This window comes from Vulpes vulpes, chromosome 1, assembly GCF_048418805.1.
Source record: "Vulpes vulpes isolate BD-2025 chromosome 1, VulVul3, whole genome shotgun sequence".
Classification (NCBI taxonomy): domain Eukaryota; kingdom Metazoa; phylum Chordata; class Mammalia; order Carnivora; family Canidae; genus Vulpes; species Vulpes vulpes.
The window spans coordinates 32113303-32132234 of NC_132780.1; the positions used below are offsets into that span (position 1 = coordinate 32113303).

Here is an 18932-nt window from a genome sequence, read left to right on the forward strand (position 1 = left end):
GAGGCAAAATTTTATAAGAATCTGCTGAATTAACCTTGTTTGACTGGTTCATTTTAGTGGCACCTCACTCCATTTACCTTCTGATTCCATTCTCCTGGTCCAGGTCTGGTGGACAGATGGTTATCTTTGGGACACACATTATCCTGTGTGAAGCTACAAAGACTAAACTTTTTTTTTTTTTTTTTTAAGATTTAATCTATTCATGAGAGACACACAGAGAGACACAGAGACACAGGCAGAGGGAGAAGCAGGCTCCCTGTGGGGAGCCCAATGTGGGACTCGATCCCAGGACCCCGGGATCACGTCCTGAGTCGAAGGTAGATGCTCAACCACTGAGCCACCCGGGTGCCCCCAAATTTACTTATTTTAAAAAGCATATAGTTTGATGAGTTTTAGTAAATGTATAGTTGTGGCATCCATCCCCACAAACCAGTTTTAGGAAAAGCCCATCATCCTAAAAATCCCTAATGCTTGTTTTATCATTTGCTTTTCACCAAGAAAGTAAGTTTTTTCTCTGTACTTATAAGAAAACTCTGGTATTACTCAGTCATGTGATTATATTCCAAACTAGGGATTATTATCCAAAGACTTGTTCTTAAGAACTAAATGGAAGAATGCATCTGAACGTGGTTATTTCTCAATCCTGCAAAAGAGATTACTGCTGAACTTTTATTTCATAAACATTGTGTTCTGGTAAGAACACAGCTTATTCTAGAAAAAGAAAAAAAAAGAATATAGATTCTTCCCAAAACAGCCAAAGGTAATTGTTTTGTATGTGTGCTTCCATTATTAAGGAGAGGTCTAGCAGAGAAAGTCATAGTATACAAATGACTATCTAGCCCTTTACGAAGGATGACAAAAGTCCAGAAGGAAGAAACATTGAAGATAGGCGCTCTTTCTGCCTGGAAAGCACCAGTCACACAGGCTCTCAGGTAGGGAGAAAGACACACCTGCCTGCCTTTGCTCTCTTAATTTACGTACAAAAGCAGCATCCAAATGAGAGGTGGGAGGACTGGGTGGGTCCAATTGGGTGCAAAGTATCCGGGAAGGGTGACTCCCAGAGAGGGGGGAAATGGGCCCGAGGAAGCCTCCTGGGTCACCTGGCTGGCCGAGTCATCCCCTGGGGGGCGGCTGCAGAGCTCTGAGGCTGCAGGAAGCAACCTGAGCCTGCAGCTCTGGCTCCTGCTTAACAGGATGACCGCAGCAAGACTTGTCTCGGGACGCCTGGGTGGCTCAGCGGTTGAGCACCTGCCTTAGGCCCAGGGCGTTATCCTGGAGTCCCAGGATCAAGTCCCACACCGGGCTCCCCTCAGGGAGCCTGCTTCTCTCTCTGCCTGTGTCTCTGCCTCTCTCTGTCTCATGAATAAATAAATAAAACCTTAAAAAAAAAAAAAAAGACTTGTCCTCTTGGAGGTCCTGACTCCTTGTCTAGAAAGAAAACGGACATGCAGTGAGGTAGTGAGGGTGACAGCCAGTTACATTATGGATACTTTAAAATGTACATTTCCCAACCTGGCCTCAATGTACCTTCCTCTCCTAGTGTGGTCCTCTTCTCTGGGTTAGTGAGTGCTAGCACCCCTCTACCTCCCTAACAGGGCACCCTGTAGCTGGGCTCTGAGGCTCGGGGCCACTGTTCACCCCCATCTATCCCGATCACCCCCACCATGCACGCAGTTCTTCTGGCCCACGCTGTGCTGGGCGCTTCAGACCAATGTGAACTCATCTCCCCATCCTGAGCTAAGTGTGATTACTGGCACTTTACTGAGGATGTTTCTGTGGCCACTGCTGCGTGAAGGCTACCTGGCACTGAAGGGCTGCATCCGAGGTATGCTCTCTCCCCCCCTTCACCCTTGGAGGGCAGAGAAAGGTGGGGGTGGGGTGGGAAGGAGAATGAATGTGTTTTTGCTTGGATTGTTCCTTCTTTTTCTACTGCATTTCCCCTGATCTTCTCAGACAAAATCCTCCTCCTCTGCACAGACCAGCTAAGTATCAGCTCTGTCCAAAGTTGTCTCTTAGCCTTCCAGCCACCTCTTCCATCCAGGCTCTCAGAACAGCTCGTTCATCCCTCTGTTCCAATTGGTACCCACATCTCACATCCGGACAAACTTAGAGGAGCTTTGTCTTCGTCATCTCAACGAGCACTGTGTGTCCCCACTTCCCTGCACCTCCCTGCACTGCAGGTGCCCAGGGCCTGGCAGTCAATTCAATTCCTCCCAGAGGAGCCAAACTCTGCGTGTTATTCTTTTCCTTTTAAAGAGATGTACAGGGATGCCTGGGTGGCTCAGTGGTTGAGCATCTGCCTTTGGCTCTGGTGGTGATCCCGGGGTCCTGGGATCGAGTCCTACATCAGGCTCCCCACAGGGAGCCTGCTTCTCCCTCTGCCTGTTGTCTCTGCCTCTCTCTAGTTTGTGTCTCTCATGAATAAATACATCCCCCCCCCCTTTTTTTTTTAAAGACACAGACTGAAATCAGGATGTTCTGTTATCACTCCCAGGGAAGGCCTGGGTTATGTCTGCAATATTTTAGCCTCCCACCCTCATTCCCTGGATCTGTAAAGAATCCAAATACTTCATTGTGCTACTTCCCTCCTGGGCCCTCAGGCTGGTGATGGGTGTGACACCAAAGCTGGTGTCTAAGGGAACCCCAGGGAGGGGCAGCAGTGTGGGCAGGGCTCCCATCCACATCCCCAGTGGCTCCTCCTCCACCCAACCTCCACCACAGCCCAAAGGGCTGACAGGGCTCCAAGGGGATTACAGGACAGGTCCAGCAAGGACTTCTAGCTCTTTCTTGTCCTGGTAGGTGTGTACAGTGTTGGGTTTCAGAAGAGGACTCCTCCTTTATACGCCTGGATTGGAAGGATCTGCTTTTTCTAAAATGTAAGGGGAGATTTTCCAAGCAGAGGCCACAGTCAATGAGAGGAGGGTATGCCCAGCAGGGGTGTGAAGTTCTGGCCAGGGGCGTGAAATGATGATGAGGACACTGTGGGTGACTGGCATATCAGAAAAATCGCCAGGAAGAAATCTTCTGCCTTCGTTATACCTTACTCAACAAGGCGCATTTCCTTGAGCACATTTAAGTCTTAATTAACACCAGAGTCACACCGAATCTCTACACATCAGCCTTTCTTTATAGCCTGGGGTGCCCCAGGATTATTACTTTCATCAAATTTGGACAAGAGACCACCTCAATATATTTTCACCTGCGTCTTGAAATCGGCATTTAAAAAGCCTGTGACAAAATGGATTGAGGCATGAAATAAGGGGATTAAAACTTCAAATTAGATGACCACAAAGACTATAAATGCTGCAAACAATAAAGGTCTATTTAATATTTATTTGTTTACAGATGATAATAATTATAATTTATTAATTATAATTTATTTAATAATTATTTACTTAATGAAATAACCGTTTATTTCCTCCCATCTAAGAGGGCACCTAGATCTGTTAAGAGACCTTCCCAGGAGAACTGTGGGAAAGAACGCAGGCCATACTCCCAACCTTTGAGGCCACCAACTCGGTTTCTCATCCACAGTTCCAACAGCCCGCCAAACCTGACCAGGTAACCAGCCTCGGGCAAAAAGAACTTAGTAGAGCTCCAGCTGCTCCCTCGGGCTGGGTCACTAATGAGAAAGTGGTCATGGGAGCTAGAAAGAACCTTCCAAATGGCCTGTGACAATCGTCTTCCCTAGACAACCACATTATGCCTGGTCACCTCTCCCCGGGACCCAAGGCACTTAACAGACAATGACATCTGAAGCCTGCCTCAGAGCATGTGATGGAGAGAAAGCAGATGTGAAGGTGAGGTAAGAGGAGGAAGCCTGGCAGTGAGCGTGTGCCACGGTTTGAAAGCCACCTGTTCATCCAGGGGAATAGGCAGGTGTACAGGCTGGGAGAAAGACGCATGGAGAGCAACAACATGAGATGGGCAAATGGCAGGGCTCAGTTCAATCGGTTAGATTCTCAGGCAGGCCCTGTGCCCCCGTCCTGCTCTGGATCGGAGGCCGAGCTTCACGCCAGCACAAAGTAGGCGTGCTGCAAATACGTGCTGGCTAAACGTGGAGGCTGCTGACTCTATGCTGAGTACCGAGCAAGCCACAGTGGGCAGATGATGTGACTCTTGCCTCCTGAGACCTCAAACGCTTGCAGACTGGTGAGGCGCATGACTGTACCTCTGCATTAAAATACACAGCTCTCCAGGAAGAAAGAAGAGGAAGGGGTGAAGTCCCCTTGGGAGTACCTGAGAACTCGTGTTGGGATAGGTGAGAGAGGAAGTAGATCTTGAAGGATAAGAAGGGCTTACAGTAGCAGGTATGGGAAAGACATCCAGGCCGAGAGAGCAGTGCTTGGAGCAAGCCCCTTGGAAGGGAGCAGGATAGGTGGGCTGGGAACCAGCAGTGGGGATGGTGCAGAAGGCCCCATTTGCTCTAGGACTCTCTGCCCCGAGCTGGTCTCCTGCTGCCTGGAGCTCTGGAGGGCTGGGGAGGCCCACGGTGATTTTTGCAGGCACTAGGGCTGAAGAAACAGAAATAGATCATGAGTTCTGTCCAAATAAGGGCAAAAACAAAAGCCCAGAGTTAAGAGGAGTGAACAGAGATTAAAGTTTGTGAAAGCCAAAAATGTTTGGAGAGACAAAAAAAAAAAAAAACCCAGAAGAATACAAAGTTCAATGATCCTTAATCTTGCCAGCCATCCTTAACCAAAGTCATAATGAAGTGACAGGAAAAGACAGACCAACCTTCATAGGACCTTGGGGTTGGTCCCTGTCACAAAGAAAAGGGAAACAGTTGCCCTTCTGCTAAATACATTTTTTTTTTTGCTAAATACATTTTTTTAAAAGATTTTATTTATTTATTCATGACAGACACAAAGAGAGGCAGAGACACAGAGGGAGAAGCAGGCTCCCTGTGGGGAGCCTGATGTGAGACTTGATCCTAGAACCCTGGGATTATGCCCTGAGCCAAAGACAGACTCTCAACCACTGAGCCACCCAGGGCCCCTGCCAAATATATTTCTGTGCAGTCATTTAAAAGTGAGCTCCTGAATGAATGAATGAATGAATGAATGAATGAACTCACTGCACTAAAGTCTTTTTACTGAGTTTTGTATCCTTCTGGTCATTCCAGAACTACATCCTGATTTCATTCAATCCAGCACTATTTGGAAAGTCTGCTTTTTCATCATCAAAGTGGCCAAAGGACAGGAAACCAAAGAATAACGCCCTGGAGGAAAAGCCCCCAGCTTTTGGCCACCCACCTCACCGCCCCTTCTGCCCCAGTTACCTTTCTGGAAGATCTTCTGTCTGGGGATTCTTCATTTAAAATCAGTATCTGTGCTAGTTTCTCGCGCCCCAGTGACACGTGAGCACCCCCTCTCAGAGAATCCACGGCGCCTGTGTGCGTGGGGGACGCCTGAGAGTGTGCAAGCCTGTGTCCTGGAGGGAGCTGGTGGGAGGTAACCAACCCCAGAAGCTTACGAATGTGCTGTGACCGTTTCCCCCTCCCATCTGTCCCTGGGCGGATCTGGAAGCTGTGCAAAGCCTGGTATTGATGGAAAAACTTGGTGGCACAGGGCTTTGGTGTTTTGCAATTTTTTTTCCTGTAAGCTACATTGTTGGAATGGTTGGGCATGCAAACCGTTCCCTCCGCCCCTACTGGCCCGCGGACTTCCAGGTCTCCACCCTGGTGCGCTGTGACAACCGGTGTATCATCGGGCTGACTCACCACTTGCCGGGGTGGAGTCCCTGTCGTGTACATGTGCACAGAGCCGGCAGGTACCACGGCCTCCCTGCCAGCTCCCGGCAACACAGACCAGTCTTTGTCCGCCCAGCTGGAGGGGGACGCGCCAACTGGGCTGCCTCAAAAACACATCTCCCTGGTGTGTCACTGATTTGATTAATGCATCCCAGTCGGTCAATCGGGAAAGCCGGGGAAAAGGAACTAAATCAGCCGCGCTTGGTGGGTATCTGGCCTGAGCTGAGGAGGATGCTGGCGGCGGAGGAAGACAGAGGATTCTTTTGGTTTTAGTTACAAGTAAGAAGTGATGCACTTTTAAATATGGGTGTGAATACACTATGCATTTGGGCTTAGGAATTGTTAGAAATCTCGCATCTCTCTCTTTTGTATGTCGAGCCTATGGAGATGTTGCTCTCCTTTTCTTCCAGGAGATTCTTAAATGTGCCCTTGGGCCTGCTTGTCCACCGACACTTAAAATGCCTTCACCTAGTGGACAGCCGTTGCTGTTCGAAAAGGCATTCCGAAAAGTGGGCAGGGATGGGAAAATCTGACAGCGCAAGCTGAATCAATGTTTTCACAAAATTATCTGCAAAGCTGGTGGGATTTATTCACGAAGCCAAATACTGTGAGACTAGGTTCAGAAAACCACAGGGCTGTCTCTTGATTCTACCCAACAGAGATCAAGTCCTAAGTTTGAACAATCCCTCAGAGAGAAAACTTTTTCACTTAAATGAGATCACGAAAAGGGACCTAAAATAAACTCAGCACTTGTTACTATTCATAGCAAATTGCTTCCATAAACCGTCACTCTAAGCACCACTCTTTTTTAAATAAAGGCTCACAGGGCGAAACTCTACCAACCTCCGACCCAGCCGGGAGCAAAGTCACAGGTCACTCAAATTTGGCCTGTCACAAATAGGACAGAGTAAGAGTATACAGATTTGGGGCAGCCTGGGTGGCTCAGCGGTTTAGCGCCGCCTTCAGCCCAGGGCCTGATCCTGGAGACCCAGGATCAAGTCCCACGTCGGGCTCCCTGCATGGAGCCTGCTTCTCCCTCTGCCTGTGTCTCTGCCTCCCTCTCTCTTTTTCTGTATCTCTCATTAATAAATAAATTTTTAAAAATCTAAAAAAAAGTATACAGATTTAACTTCGGGATTGAGAACACATCCCATCAGTCTCCCCATCTATTTATTGGCCCAGTTTTCCATCACGTTTATACTTCTGCTTTTCTATCTGTTGGTTAGAAAGGCTTTCTATTCATATTAGAGAATATTATTTAATCTTTTCCAAGAGCTGTTAAGATTAGAAATCTGGTCACAATTTAAAAACACATCCTAAAATAACTGCATACTTATTTTTAAGTTGTGAGATCACTTGTCCATACAGAACTACCAGCTGAGATGATGGTGAGATACAAATGAGCTGCAGGTTTAAAACATTTCTTGTCTTCTGGACTCACAATGAACTGCACCCCAAAGCAGAACCAGGCTTAGCCTCTAAAACATGAGCACACTTTTCCTAAATCATATGGAAATGAGTAAATTAGTTCCAGCTCATTCCAAAAATATCCAGCAGAGAAGCCAAGAGAGGAAAAACAGGATCGTCCAATTTTTTTTTTTTTAACTTAGAATATCTACAAGTGTGTGAATGAATTCTATCAAATCTCATTTCCTGGCTGGCTCTTTTACAAAGTTTTTATTAGAGGAGTCTACTCAATGCAATTTTTTAGGTATGTTGCCAGAGAAGAGCAAGAATTTACAACCTCTGTGAATTTGAGAATTATGCTGATATTTTTCGCAGCAGATCAAATCAAACAGCCTCATGTAGAGAAGGACCCCAAAGCAGAAACTGTGAGCTACAGTCATTCATTTCCCAAGCCCACACAAACTCTTCTCAGGAACTACATAAAAGATATGAACTGGAATTATCTGGGACAGGAAGAAGGCAGACCCTTGGAAAAGAAGCTAACGAGCTATACCATAGATGGGCTCAGCTGGCCCACCCAAGTCCTTCGAGAAAGAGGGGGAATGCATAATCGGAAACAAATGCCAATACTCACGATGAGAAGTCTGCGAATGAGCAGGGCTCAGAATATTCAAATCCTGCAGCTTCAGACTGAGAGCAACAGCTCAAGGTTTTAACATCGTAGGGCATCTCCCTACTGGGTTTTTATTTCGTGTTTTTTTTTCTTGTTTGTTGGCACCCACGGAGCATCTGGGCAGAAGTCTCCAAAGGAAGGGTGTATCTCTGCCCAACACCTGGGACTGGCAAAGAGTCTGGATTCTACTCTTCCTACACCCAAGTAGGCTGGTACTTGCTGCCAGATAAGGCATCTTTCCTCAGCTCAACTGCAGAGTTTAATCGCCTGTCTGAAATTTGAATGATGCTTAACCCATTAGGACTCGCTCACGGTCTGGAGCAACAAAGCTTTGGAAGGCGAAGCTGGCTACTGGTTAAAACGGAAGCCTTAAGAGTGTGTAAACTAAGCAAGCCCCGACGAGGGAGGGACTCTTCAGAATGTCTCTGGGGGCTGGATGAATTCTGGGGTTCTGATTCAATCAGAAAGGCAAGACTCTGAAATCCAGGTGTGTGTAGGTGGTCTTGGCATTTTACCAGCTATGAAACTCAAATGCAACTAATAACTTAAAAAAAATAACTGTCTTCTGAAACACCATTGCTATAAGAAAATAATGATTTCATTTGTAAACTTCAGTATGAAATGAGCCTTTAATAAACAAAAAACCAAGTTTCATTTAAAGTTGAAAGGCATAGTCTAATTGAAATCTGATTATTAAACATACCAAGTAAAAGGATGAAGCTGCATGATGTACTAAATACTGCTATGCTTATCGATTTGTCTCTATGAGATAATTCACTCTAAGAAGAAAATAACTTACCAACATAACCTCTATCAGGGAGGACATTTTACTCACAACTGTTCTACTTTTGGGTTTCATGTAGTTTCCTGAAATACATACTTTCCCCTTGATCTATTTAATAAGGACTTCACAGACACCACACTTTTGATTTTTGACATCAACAGAATGTGCCAAACAAAGGAAAAAGGCTCTGTGTTCAATGTCTGGCTTAGCCATTAGCTATCTGGGTGAGCTGGGCAACTTGTGTTTTGTGATCTGAAAGTAGGGACAGGTGAATCATAAGGACCCCCCGTAGCCCTTCCCTCTGTTTTTATGTCAGGAAACTTTGTTGTAGCCTCAGCTCTTCTGATGCACCACTGAACACACCACTCACAGGGGAATGCAAAACACAGATAGGAACACACATTTAATCCTTTGGCAGACTTTTGCAGGACACCCTGGAAGGTCACAGATGGTACTCACGAATTAAAGCAGCCTCGGCTTCTCATCAGCTCCCCTTCTGCCTCTCGAGTAAGGCTAATGGAGACAACAGGCCTAAGACTCACCAGCACAGATACACCACCTCTGCCAGGCTGAGATTTTCTTTACAGATGGTCTCAGAAAACCCCGGGGCGGTTCCAGCCAGACCAGTCAGGGCAAACTGGTCTTGCACTTGACAAACAGCAGGCAATTCCTGCTGTTGGCTTCTCAGCTGGCCGTGGGCTCAGAGTTCTGTTTGAGAAATGCTGCTGCCCAGGAAAAATATTTACACAACCGAGTGGGCTGCACAGCATGGCAGTGTTTTCTACTTGCTCGGCCAGGAGTCTGTGGCTCTGTCTGACCAGGTCTTATCAGCGGCCTTTGTACCTCATTTAAGATCAGCATGGAGACAGAACCTGGAGCCAAATAACTGACCAGAGTAACGATAAGACTTTGTGAGATGTATTATATGAATTTAAAATGACAACCAAATTTTTAACACAGTTCAATAAGTACCCTAAGTAAGAAAATATATAGCTATCTGGAAAAGATATTATAATTATATAACATATAAAAATAAAAATATAAATACAATATGTAATATATATAATATATATGCTTAAATCTGTATTATATACTATATATTATATATATAACATATATAGATGCACTTGAAAAATATATATATATAGGTTGTGAAAGCAAAAATAGCAAGAGGGGGAAAAAACATTATAAACTACCAAAGGCAAATATTAGCAAAAATAAGGCTGGTGATAGTAGGCATAAAAGGTTACTCCTTAATACTGATTTATTTATTCAACTGTAATACAATTCTTACCTCAAAGTCACAGTATCTGACAGGGCCTGGCACAGGGGTGCATAAACAGGTGCTTTTCAGACCAAGAACTCAGGACAGAGCTAGCAGAACAAGAGGGGCGGCAATTCCCCTGACATCTGACCAGCCTTACATCATAAGAAGTGTTTTTCTGGCTATTGTTTTATTTTTCCCTCACAACACTCCTGTGAAGAAGGTGGGGTAGGTATTTTATCTTCGTCTGACAAATAAACCACTTGTTATTTAGCTTCTAAAGGATCCGAAGCTCTAATTAACATTTCACAACATTAATTAGTGTTTACAGAGGTAAACAGTGCATCCAGTTTGCAACACGATTCAGAAAACCAAGAGGCAGCAGACCATCCCCCTCCCCGAAGCAGAAATACAGCTATTTTCTTCACCAACGATACCCATGTAGTTCCTAGGAAGCCACAGAAAGGGGACAATCTGTAATGCTTCTACCTCATCACATTAACAAATGACAGTAGGGGACTCTTTGTCAAACCCTGGTAAAGTGTGTGCAATTCATGAAAACAAAACTGGATCAGTCACCTGAAGTGGGATGGAGATCTTGTGGAAGATAGGCAACACAAAGACAAATGATTGACACTGACCGTGTGGACAGTGAGGAGGAAGAGGAACAGGGGACAGGTGCCCAGGTGAGGCTCCCAGGTGCAGTGAATAAGAAGAGAGGACACCCAGCTAAACTTGAATTTCGAATACCCAGTGTGTATTTTTTTTTAGTATAAATCCATCCTCTATTTAATCCGGATGCTCTGTCCACAGAAACCCTCCGATTCTACTACAATGCAAGGTCCTCAAAGGTGGGAGTTTTTGCTCGTTTGTTCACTGCTGGATCCCTAGCACCCAGAACCGTGCCTGGTGCCCTGGAGGCACTCCATAGTACCGGCCATGTACTAGGGAAGTGTATTTTTCTTTTCTTTTCTTTTCTTTTCTTTTCTTTTTTTTCTTTTCTTTCTTTTCTTTTCTTTTCTTTTCTCTTCTTTCTTTTCTTTTTTTTTTTTTTTAAATTTTTTTTTTTATTATTTATTTATGATAGTCATACAGAGAGAGAGAGAGGCAGAGACACAGGCAGAGGGAGAAGCAGGCTCCATGCACCGGGAGCCTGACGTGGGATTCGATCCCGGGTCTCCAGGATCGCGCCCTGGGCCAAAGGCAGGCGCCAAACTGCTGCGCCACCCAGGGATCCCTTTTTTTTTTTTTTTAAAGATTATATCCATTTATTCATGAGAGACAGAGAGAGAGGCAGAGACACAGGCAGAGGGAGAAGCAGGCTCCCTGTGGGGAGCCCGATGCGGGACTCGATCCCAGGACTCCAGGATCATGCCCTGAGCCAAAGGCAGATGCTCAACTGCTGAATCACCCAGGTGTCCCATATTTTAAAATTTTCTAAAATGAGCATCACATATATGTATATATACACATGCATGTGTGTGTGTGTGTGTGTGTGTGTGTGTATAAGTGTGTATGTATAACTAAAGTAATTGCGTAAGGCTAAGCCTCTCATCAGATTGCTTATGGAGGTCATGGTGACTAGAATAAATACTACTGTCCAGACACCTGTCTGTAGGAACCATTCATCCCCTGACACCCCAGCATTCACTAATCAGAGAGCATCCCCTTGCTTCCAAACTCAGTGCCCAGACCTGTTAGGCAGGGGGAAAGGTTATAGCTCGGTCATCAGACTTTAAGAACAAAGGGTACACTCTAGGACAAGTGGAGTTGAAAAGGAGCTGAGGACAAATGAGGTAGGTATCTAAACCCTTGAAGACAGGAATGTGCCAGAGAGGCCAGAGGGTCAAGGTCTGAGGGCCCCAACGGTTCCAGGCAGGCCCCCCTTTCTCTGAACGTGTGAATTCAAGTGAGGGCAGGAATGGGATGGGAGAGCATCCATCACAGGGGACTGAAACTCACCCACAACACTCAAGAAAGTTCACAATGCTTCAATTTCCTCCCTTATCAAATACTTCACTAGAGAACCAAGGAATAATCCTGACTTGACTTATTTAGGTAAGTGACTGAGTTTCTCTGCCATCACCTAGGGATGGTGGTGGTGGTAACCATATAATCTCCTAGGATTACCGTAAGGATTAAGCAGGTTAATGCAGGCAAGGCATCTAGGCCACCATGGTACACAGTAAGTGTGCATTAAATGTTAGCTTTTGTCATTCATATTTTCTTAGTGACAGCAGTCCTGAGCACAATCTATAAAAGTCCCAAGAAGCTGGGCAGTAGAAAGGGCAAGTGAAAGAATACACAGAGAAAGATCAGTTGTCCCAGAATGCACAACCAAGTCTGGTTGGGTTTGGTCTGGGGCAAGCTACAGTGTTCTCACCAGAGGGGATGCTTGCAGCTGGGATTGCTGCAACAGAAAGTCACAGACAGGTTGGGTATACACCCTTCAGAGGGCTCCTGCTGCTCCCGTCTTTACCAGAGCTTTCCAGCTTACAGGTCACTTGTAAGTCCATTTCTGGCCCTCATGTGGTCCTAACCCTCCAGGTAGATGTATTTACTGACGTTTTACAGGTGGAGAAATAGTCCTGCCCCATATTTCATGGTCAGTGCTGCAGATGGGCCTCTCATTCAGGGCAGAATGTGCTCAGACCAGGAGAGCCAGGACTGGGTTCAGCCACCACACAAGAGCTCCCACACACACAATCACTGCTCTCGCACATTCTGCTCTTTGACAGGTTACCCAAGACTGGAATGTACACCTGGCATGCTATTTTGGACAGGTGGTGGTCTCCCGCCATATACCAACTCTTGAGAGGCTTTTCTCTGCTTTTGTTCTATAAATTTCTCCCAAATCTTGTATAAGCAATGTTGGAGGAGATATGAAAACTACACAGGTCTCTCATGTAACCAGAGTAGAACTAAGAACAGAGTCTTTATGATTCACGATATGGCTTGTTGCATATTCTTCTCCGGGAAAGTGACTTCAAATACTATGCTCTTCCCTAGCCCCTCTTTCTCTTTGTGTGGCAACATGACACAAAAGCTGCCCGGGAGTGGATACTAGGAACTGGCTTGAAGCATCCGGACTCATTTCCCCTCTCGTTGCTCAATCTCTCATCAAGAAGGAAGAGAGGAGTACGCATTACACTTGGATCAGCATTCAGGATCTTACATTTATCTTTCAACACTTCAATAGAACTGACTGGGGTAATAATTTACCTAACTGATTCCTGTACATAAAGACTCTAAAGATAAAAGCAAATTCTCCAAGAGATTTAAAAACAAGAAAAAAGCACAAACCCAGCTTCAATGGATAGAAAATCTTTGAAAGCCTAGTTATCTAGGCAACTCGCTCATGTATACCCATTATTCAAAAAAGAAATTAGAAATCAGGTTGAGCAAAGGCATACACTTGCTCGTTTACACACACACACACACACACACACACACACACACACACCACAGACCACAGAGTTACCTGAGGCACAGCCGTTAACCTTTGTGATGTGGGCCATGCTGGCTGCAATCCAATGACAGGTCCAGAAAGAAGTGAGGAGTCATGCAAATTTTATGCATCAAGTTCCCAAACGCATTCAACCTGAAACAATAAAGAGAGCCCTATCAAAGTGGATCATTTAAAAGTATGTACAACACCAAATCTTAGACGTTTGTTTATAAAGATGGCTGCCAATGGAGAGAGCGGATCTGAGGGGGTAAGAGGCAGCCCATGAATGGTGGTGGTGGCTGCCCAGCCCTGCCACCCGGTGCTGAGAGGATCGTACACCCACAGATGTGCCTGGGGACGGGCACCCAGGGCAGGTCTACAGACCCGACACTCTCAAGGGAGACAAAATTGGTTCTCAAAAAACATGACATTTTTAGGAAGGTGGCCTTTAAACACCAATGGCCTCCTAGTGGGTTATGGCTCCATAGCCCCTCACAAACCATCGTTTCCAAATGTTGGCTTAACACTTTCATTCACTCAACTGCACTTTCAGAGTAGTTGCTATTGTACCAAGCGTTCACATTTTTAAAGGATTAGTTCATGGGAACCCTTGGGAGGTATTTCAGTCTTGCAAAATATAAATCTGATCTGGTCAGCTCCCCTCTTAAAAAATGTCTTCCCTCTCTCCCACTGTCCAAGCAGATAACCTTCAGGTGACATAGCATGGCACACGGTTTGGAAACATAGGGTTCATGTTGGGCACTGTATTTCTTACTTTATACGGATCTTTTATTTAAAAGTTAATTGAGGGACACCTGGGTCGCTCAGTCGGTTAACCATTCAGTCTCTTGATTTCGGCTCAGGTCATGAATCTCAGGGTCGTGGGACCAAGCCCTGTATGGAGCCCTGTGCTGGGCATGGAGCCTCTTTAAGATTCTCTCTCCTTCTCCCCTCTCTAAGAAAATAAAAAAAATAAAAGTTAACTGAGATCACTGCCATAAGCTGTATTACAATCACAGAATTGAAAATAAAAAAGAAACGGGAACAAGAAACGAACTCTGCTCCAACCCTGATTTTTCGAAATGCCTTTTGGAAAATGCTGGCAAAGAAAGCAAACAATGGTGCAGATAGAAGTATTCCATTTCTGCTATGCCCAGATCCTAACTCTAGACCCATGAAAGCCGAAGAAATTGATCTAATGAGTTCCACGTTGAGATTTCAAGCAACAGTTCAGAATCCCCAAACGACCTGCCAACAACAGGAGGAATGCTAACATAACAACACATCCATATACAATGGGTTCTAATGCAGCCACTGAAATCATTTAAGAGCTAATAATGTAGTAAACTACTCAGGATGCCTGGTGGCTCAGCGGTTGAGCGTCTGCCTTTGGCTCAGGGTGTGATCCCAGAGTCCTGGGATCGAGTCCCACGTCGGACTCCCTGCATGGAGCCTGCTTCTCCCTCTGCCTGTGTCTCTGTCTCCCTTTCTGTGTCTCTCATGAATAAATAAATAAAATCCTTAAAAAAATAAAATCAAAGGACAGTGATAAATATTGCATTGTCATAAACCCAATATTGTTAAAAATGTGAAGGTATGTATTTACATTATTTACACATTTATTTAAAACCATTAGAAGTATACCAGATTGTTCGTTATGGTTGCTGCTGGGTGATGATGCCATTAGGGATGAGTTTAGCTCCTCTATTACTTTTGTAACAGTAACTTAAAAAAAATTTAGAGACTTCTTGTCTTGGGTTTTATTTGCTTTAAAATGGACAGGAGAAAGAAAAGAGTATTTTCGAAATGCTACACAAAAGGGAAACTACCAGGCCACAGTCATGGAGATGGTAAGAGGTGAGAAATACTAGTCAATCAGAGGAAGAGATGTCTGATCCCTGTGGTCACACAGGCTGAGCATGTCTTGCTGTAGAGCCAGTGAATTTTTCTTCACTGCCCGAATGGGTTTGCACTGGAGCTCACAGCTAACACACTGTTCCCTGGCTCGGTGGCGTCTCCAGCTCTGGTGACAACCACCAAGCCCACCCGCAGGGACCTGATTCTCGGCCTCCTACATCAGGCCTCAGGGCTCCCTGCTGGTCCCCATTTTTGGCCTGGCAGCACAGCAGGAGGACAGGATGGCTTGCTTCTTTCCATGTGGCAATCACATGACATTCTGTCGGAAACAGGCACTGGCTCAGGTCCAGGGCACTGAGTTTGGGAAGCAGTCACCTCTGTGCAGGCAAACCTCGCTCAATCAAATGGTGGGCTTTAGGGATTAAATTTAAAAAAAAAAACATATATATATATATAGGGACTGGGAGGGCAGGAGGAGGAGGAGAAGAGAAGCCCAGCTTCTGAAATTCTTCAACTAATTACACTTTTAAAAGCCAACAAAAACAAGACCTAAGCAAAAACCTTGATTCCTGGCTCCCTTCTAGACCTATGTGCTCGTGCTCTTGCTTCATAATGGCTTGTAAATACCTCCACTTAAACTCTTGAGGGCAAACGGAAGGCAAGAAGAAACAGGCTGTGTGTGTTATGGGTGCGTGAAGTATGTGTCAAGGTATTCGGATGGAGATGTGCCCAGAATCTTGGGAGTCAAGCTTCATTACGCTTCGGTCCAACGTTCCTCTCCTGTTGGTGAACCTCCTTCACCTGGCAGAGGATTTTTATGCTAGATCCAAACTGGCTCTCCCACCCTCCCTCCAACTGAACAATAACCTCCAAATGAGGAGGAAGCCCCAAATGAGGAACTACAAACATGCCACTGGTATGATAACATGACACGGCTGTCGCTGGGCGTGGATCCTGGTGGCGTCTGCACAAAAACAACGGCTTTATACTGTGTATTGATTTTTCCCAGTTATTGCTCATGCCTGACAAGTGGCCTTAAACCATGAGGACTTAGTCTTCCTAATGATATGCAGATACTTAAGTCAGGGCATTATATAAACCAGAAAAGGTTTGGCCATGATCCATTCTCTGTTACAGATCAATAAACTGCTTCTTTTCTTCGCCAGAGAAGACTGCAAACAGTAAATCTTCAGTGGTACAATGGTGGCTTAGTTCTGCTCACTAAGAAAAAGCACTTCTTTGAAAGGCTTTGGGAAAATACGTCAATACAGAAACTAAAGAATTTGTCTTCTCTGTTTATTTCAAGAGACTAATCTGGAGAACATTTTAGTAGTTCCCTAGTATAGTGCAGAGAATAATACAGACACTGCATGAATTTGCCCCATAAATACTTTACATCACGAGCTCACTATGGAACAAATGTGAAGAGCAGCTTGCTAAGTCTTATTCAAAGGATGCAGTTATGAAAACAAACAGATGAAACTGAGATCTGATATATAATCTAGGCTGGCACTGCCAACCACCCAAATGTCACTGCCTTGGGTAGAGTCCAGATAATGATGACGGGGACACCGCGGACGACCATGCAGATGACAGCTGGCATTTATCGAGCTCTTACTACTATCAGCTATTGAGGTAGAAACAGCATCTACTCTATGGTACACCATTATTTTAAGGATCGCCGACTGAGAAAGATGTTGTTCATTAAATGGCCAGAAAAATGCTCCTCAAACACTAATTATTGTAAGACATAGCCTCATTTTAGAAGTGCTCAAAATGTGAGAAATGTGCATCTTAGAATTTGCGAAATGATGGGACATTCAAGGCGCTTTGAAAAGCACCTAATGGTTATCACCTCATTCAAGCCTCACAACAACCCCATGAAGTATAAAAATTAGCTCTCCTCATTTTACAAAAAGGAAACTGTGGCATGGGGAGGTTAGAAGACACCTGGCTCAGAGAACTAGTAAGCAAGAGCGCCGAGTCCAGAGGTAAACCATCCAGCCCCGGTGGTCACGTGCACTACAGCTTTAACAAGTATGAATTTACGTCCATAAATAAGAGGAGCCCCTCAAGGAGGTCACCTGAGGGATGTATCTGCTTATGGCAAGGATGCTTTGCTCAAATTCCTTTTAGACAGAAAGTTGTTTCAGAACGTTCTGGAGTATTGTTTTGGGAGCATCTTCCATCTTATTCCCTGAGATTATGTGTTTAAGAGTCTGAGGAGGGACTCCTGTGACACCCAGGAAATGTCTCAGGACATGCTTGCCACACTCTGGAGTGTGGAGACTCCACAGGACACCAGCCAGCCTGGCTACCCACCTCGTTCCTTAGACTTTGCTCTGGATGTCATCTGGCTCCTTCAAAAAATTAAGTACCTTTTCAACCGAATAACATTCTCCACCCTGGAGGATAGGTGGGAGGCTCCCAGTGGGATCATAGGAATTTCAAAAATGGATAGAAGCTGGGCAGTAAAATTGGAATACTAACCCTGCTGCTCCAAGGACAACTGGGAAAGGTGAAACAACTGTTTTGACGGGCAAGGTCTGGGATGTCTTTTGCAACATGTCATAGGAATTTTTCTTTCTTTTGCTTCACAGAAGTAACAACATCAACAGTTGTACCTAAAATCTGGAAAAGACAGAATCTGAAAAAATAATCACTCATTATCTCCTTGGGCCAATGTGGCCACCATGACCACCCGAGTTGATTTCTGACTCTGTATATTTTTATCATCTTACCATGTTTTAAAGACCTATAACTCCTAGGATTCATGTCAGCCGCATTTTATTTCTACTTGGAGATGTAAACTAAACACTGTATCATCCCCACAAGTTCGCACACTAGTGCTGGAAGCAGACAGGCACAGAATCAAAGGAGAAAGCCCTAGAACAGCAGTACACACAGTTAACTATTCCACAGCTTGGAGCTACTACTTTGCCCCCAAAGGCTGCGAGTGGCCAATAAAAGGTAACTATTAGAGACCACTTGGCCTCAGTCTCAAAGGATCAATTAGTGTTTTCCAGGGGGAGAAAGAGGGAAGGGCATTCTAGACAGAAGGAACAAAGTCAAAATCTTGACATGCAAAGTCAAGAGCTACATGATGAGGCACCCAGATGGCTCTGTCGTTAAAGCATGTGACTCTTGATCTCAGGGTTGTGAGTTTGAGCCTCACATTGGGTGTAGAGACTGCTTAAGTAAAAATCTTAAAAAAGGGGAGGAGGGCGCCTGGGTGGTTCAGTCGGTTAAGCGCTCAACTCTTCATTTCGGCTCAGGTCATGATCTCGGGGGTTGTGGGATCGAGCCTCGCACTGGGCTCTGTGCTCAGCAGGGGAATCTGCTTGAGGGTTCTCTTACTTCTTCTGCCCCTTCTACTTTCTCTCTCTAAAATATACACATAAATCTAAAAAGAAAAAAGAGAAAGAAGAAAGAAAAGAAAGGAGAAAAAGAAAAAGAAAGTGTGTCCTAAGTACAGCTGTGGCTAGAGCACGGTCTGCTTACATGGGGGGCTTTGCTGTAAATGAAGTGAATTGCCTAAGAAAAAGAGGACCAAGGCCTGAATGCTAAAGAGAAGAGTCTACACAAGCCAGAGTGGAAACACACACACACACACACACACACACACACACACACACACAAATACCTTTACCCTAATGAAACGTGCAAAGCTCATTTATTTCTTCAAATAAGTCTGTCTTTCAAATACTCATCCAAAAACCTGTCTAATTTATTATACACAATCTATTG

At 45.0% G+C, this 18932-nt stretch overlaps 1 protein-coding gene across 16 annotated transcripts in view; it reads right to left on the reverse strand.

Annotated features, from left to right (window-relative positions):
• Positions 1-18932, reverse strand: part of KANK1 (KN motif and ankyrin repeat domains 1) — a 205924-nt gene that overhangs the window by 50518 nt on the left and 136474 nt on the right. For 6 of the 16 annotated variants that reach the window (XM_072761864.1, XM_072761850.1, XM_072761868.1 and 3 more), the window contains one exon: positions 13362-13481. In XM_072761864.1, the coding sequence (XP_072617965.1) occupies positions 13362-13398 (37 nt within the window). In that variant the 5' untranslated portion in view covers positions 13399-13481. Of the gene's footprint in view, positions 1-5281; positions 5551-7793; positions 8212-9075; positions 9432-13361; positions 13482-17675; positions 17833-18932 lie in introns of those variants that run through there. The other 10 variants (XM_072762039.1, XM_072761949.1, XM_072761862.1 and 7 more) reach the window with 9 other exon arrangements.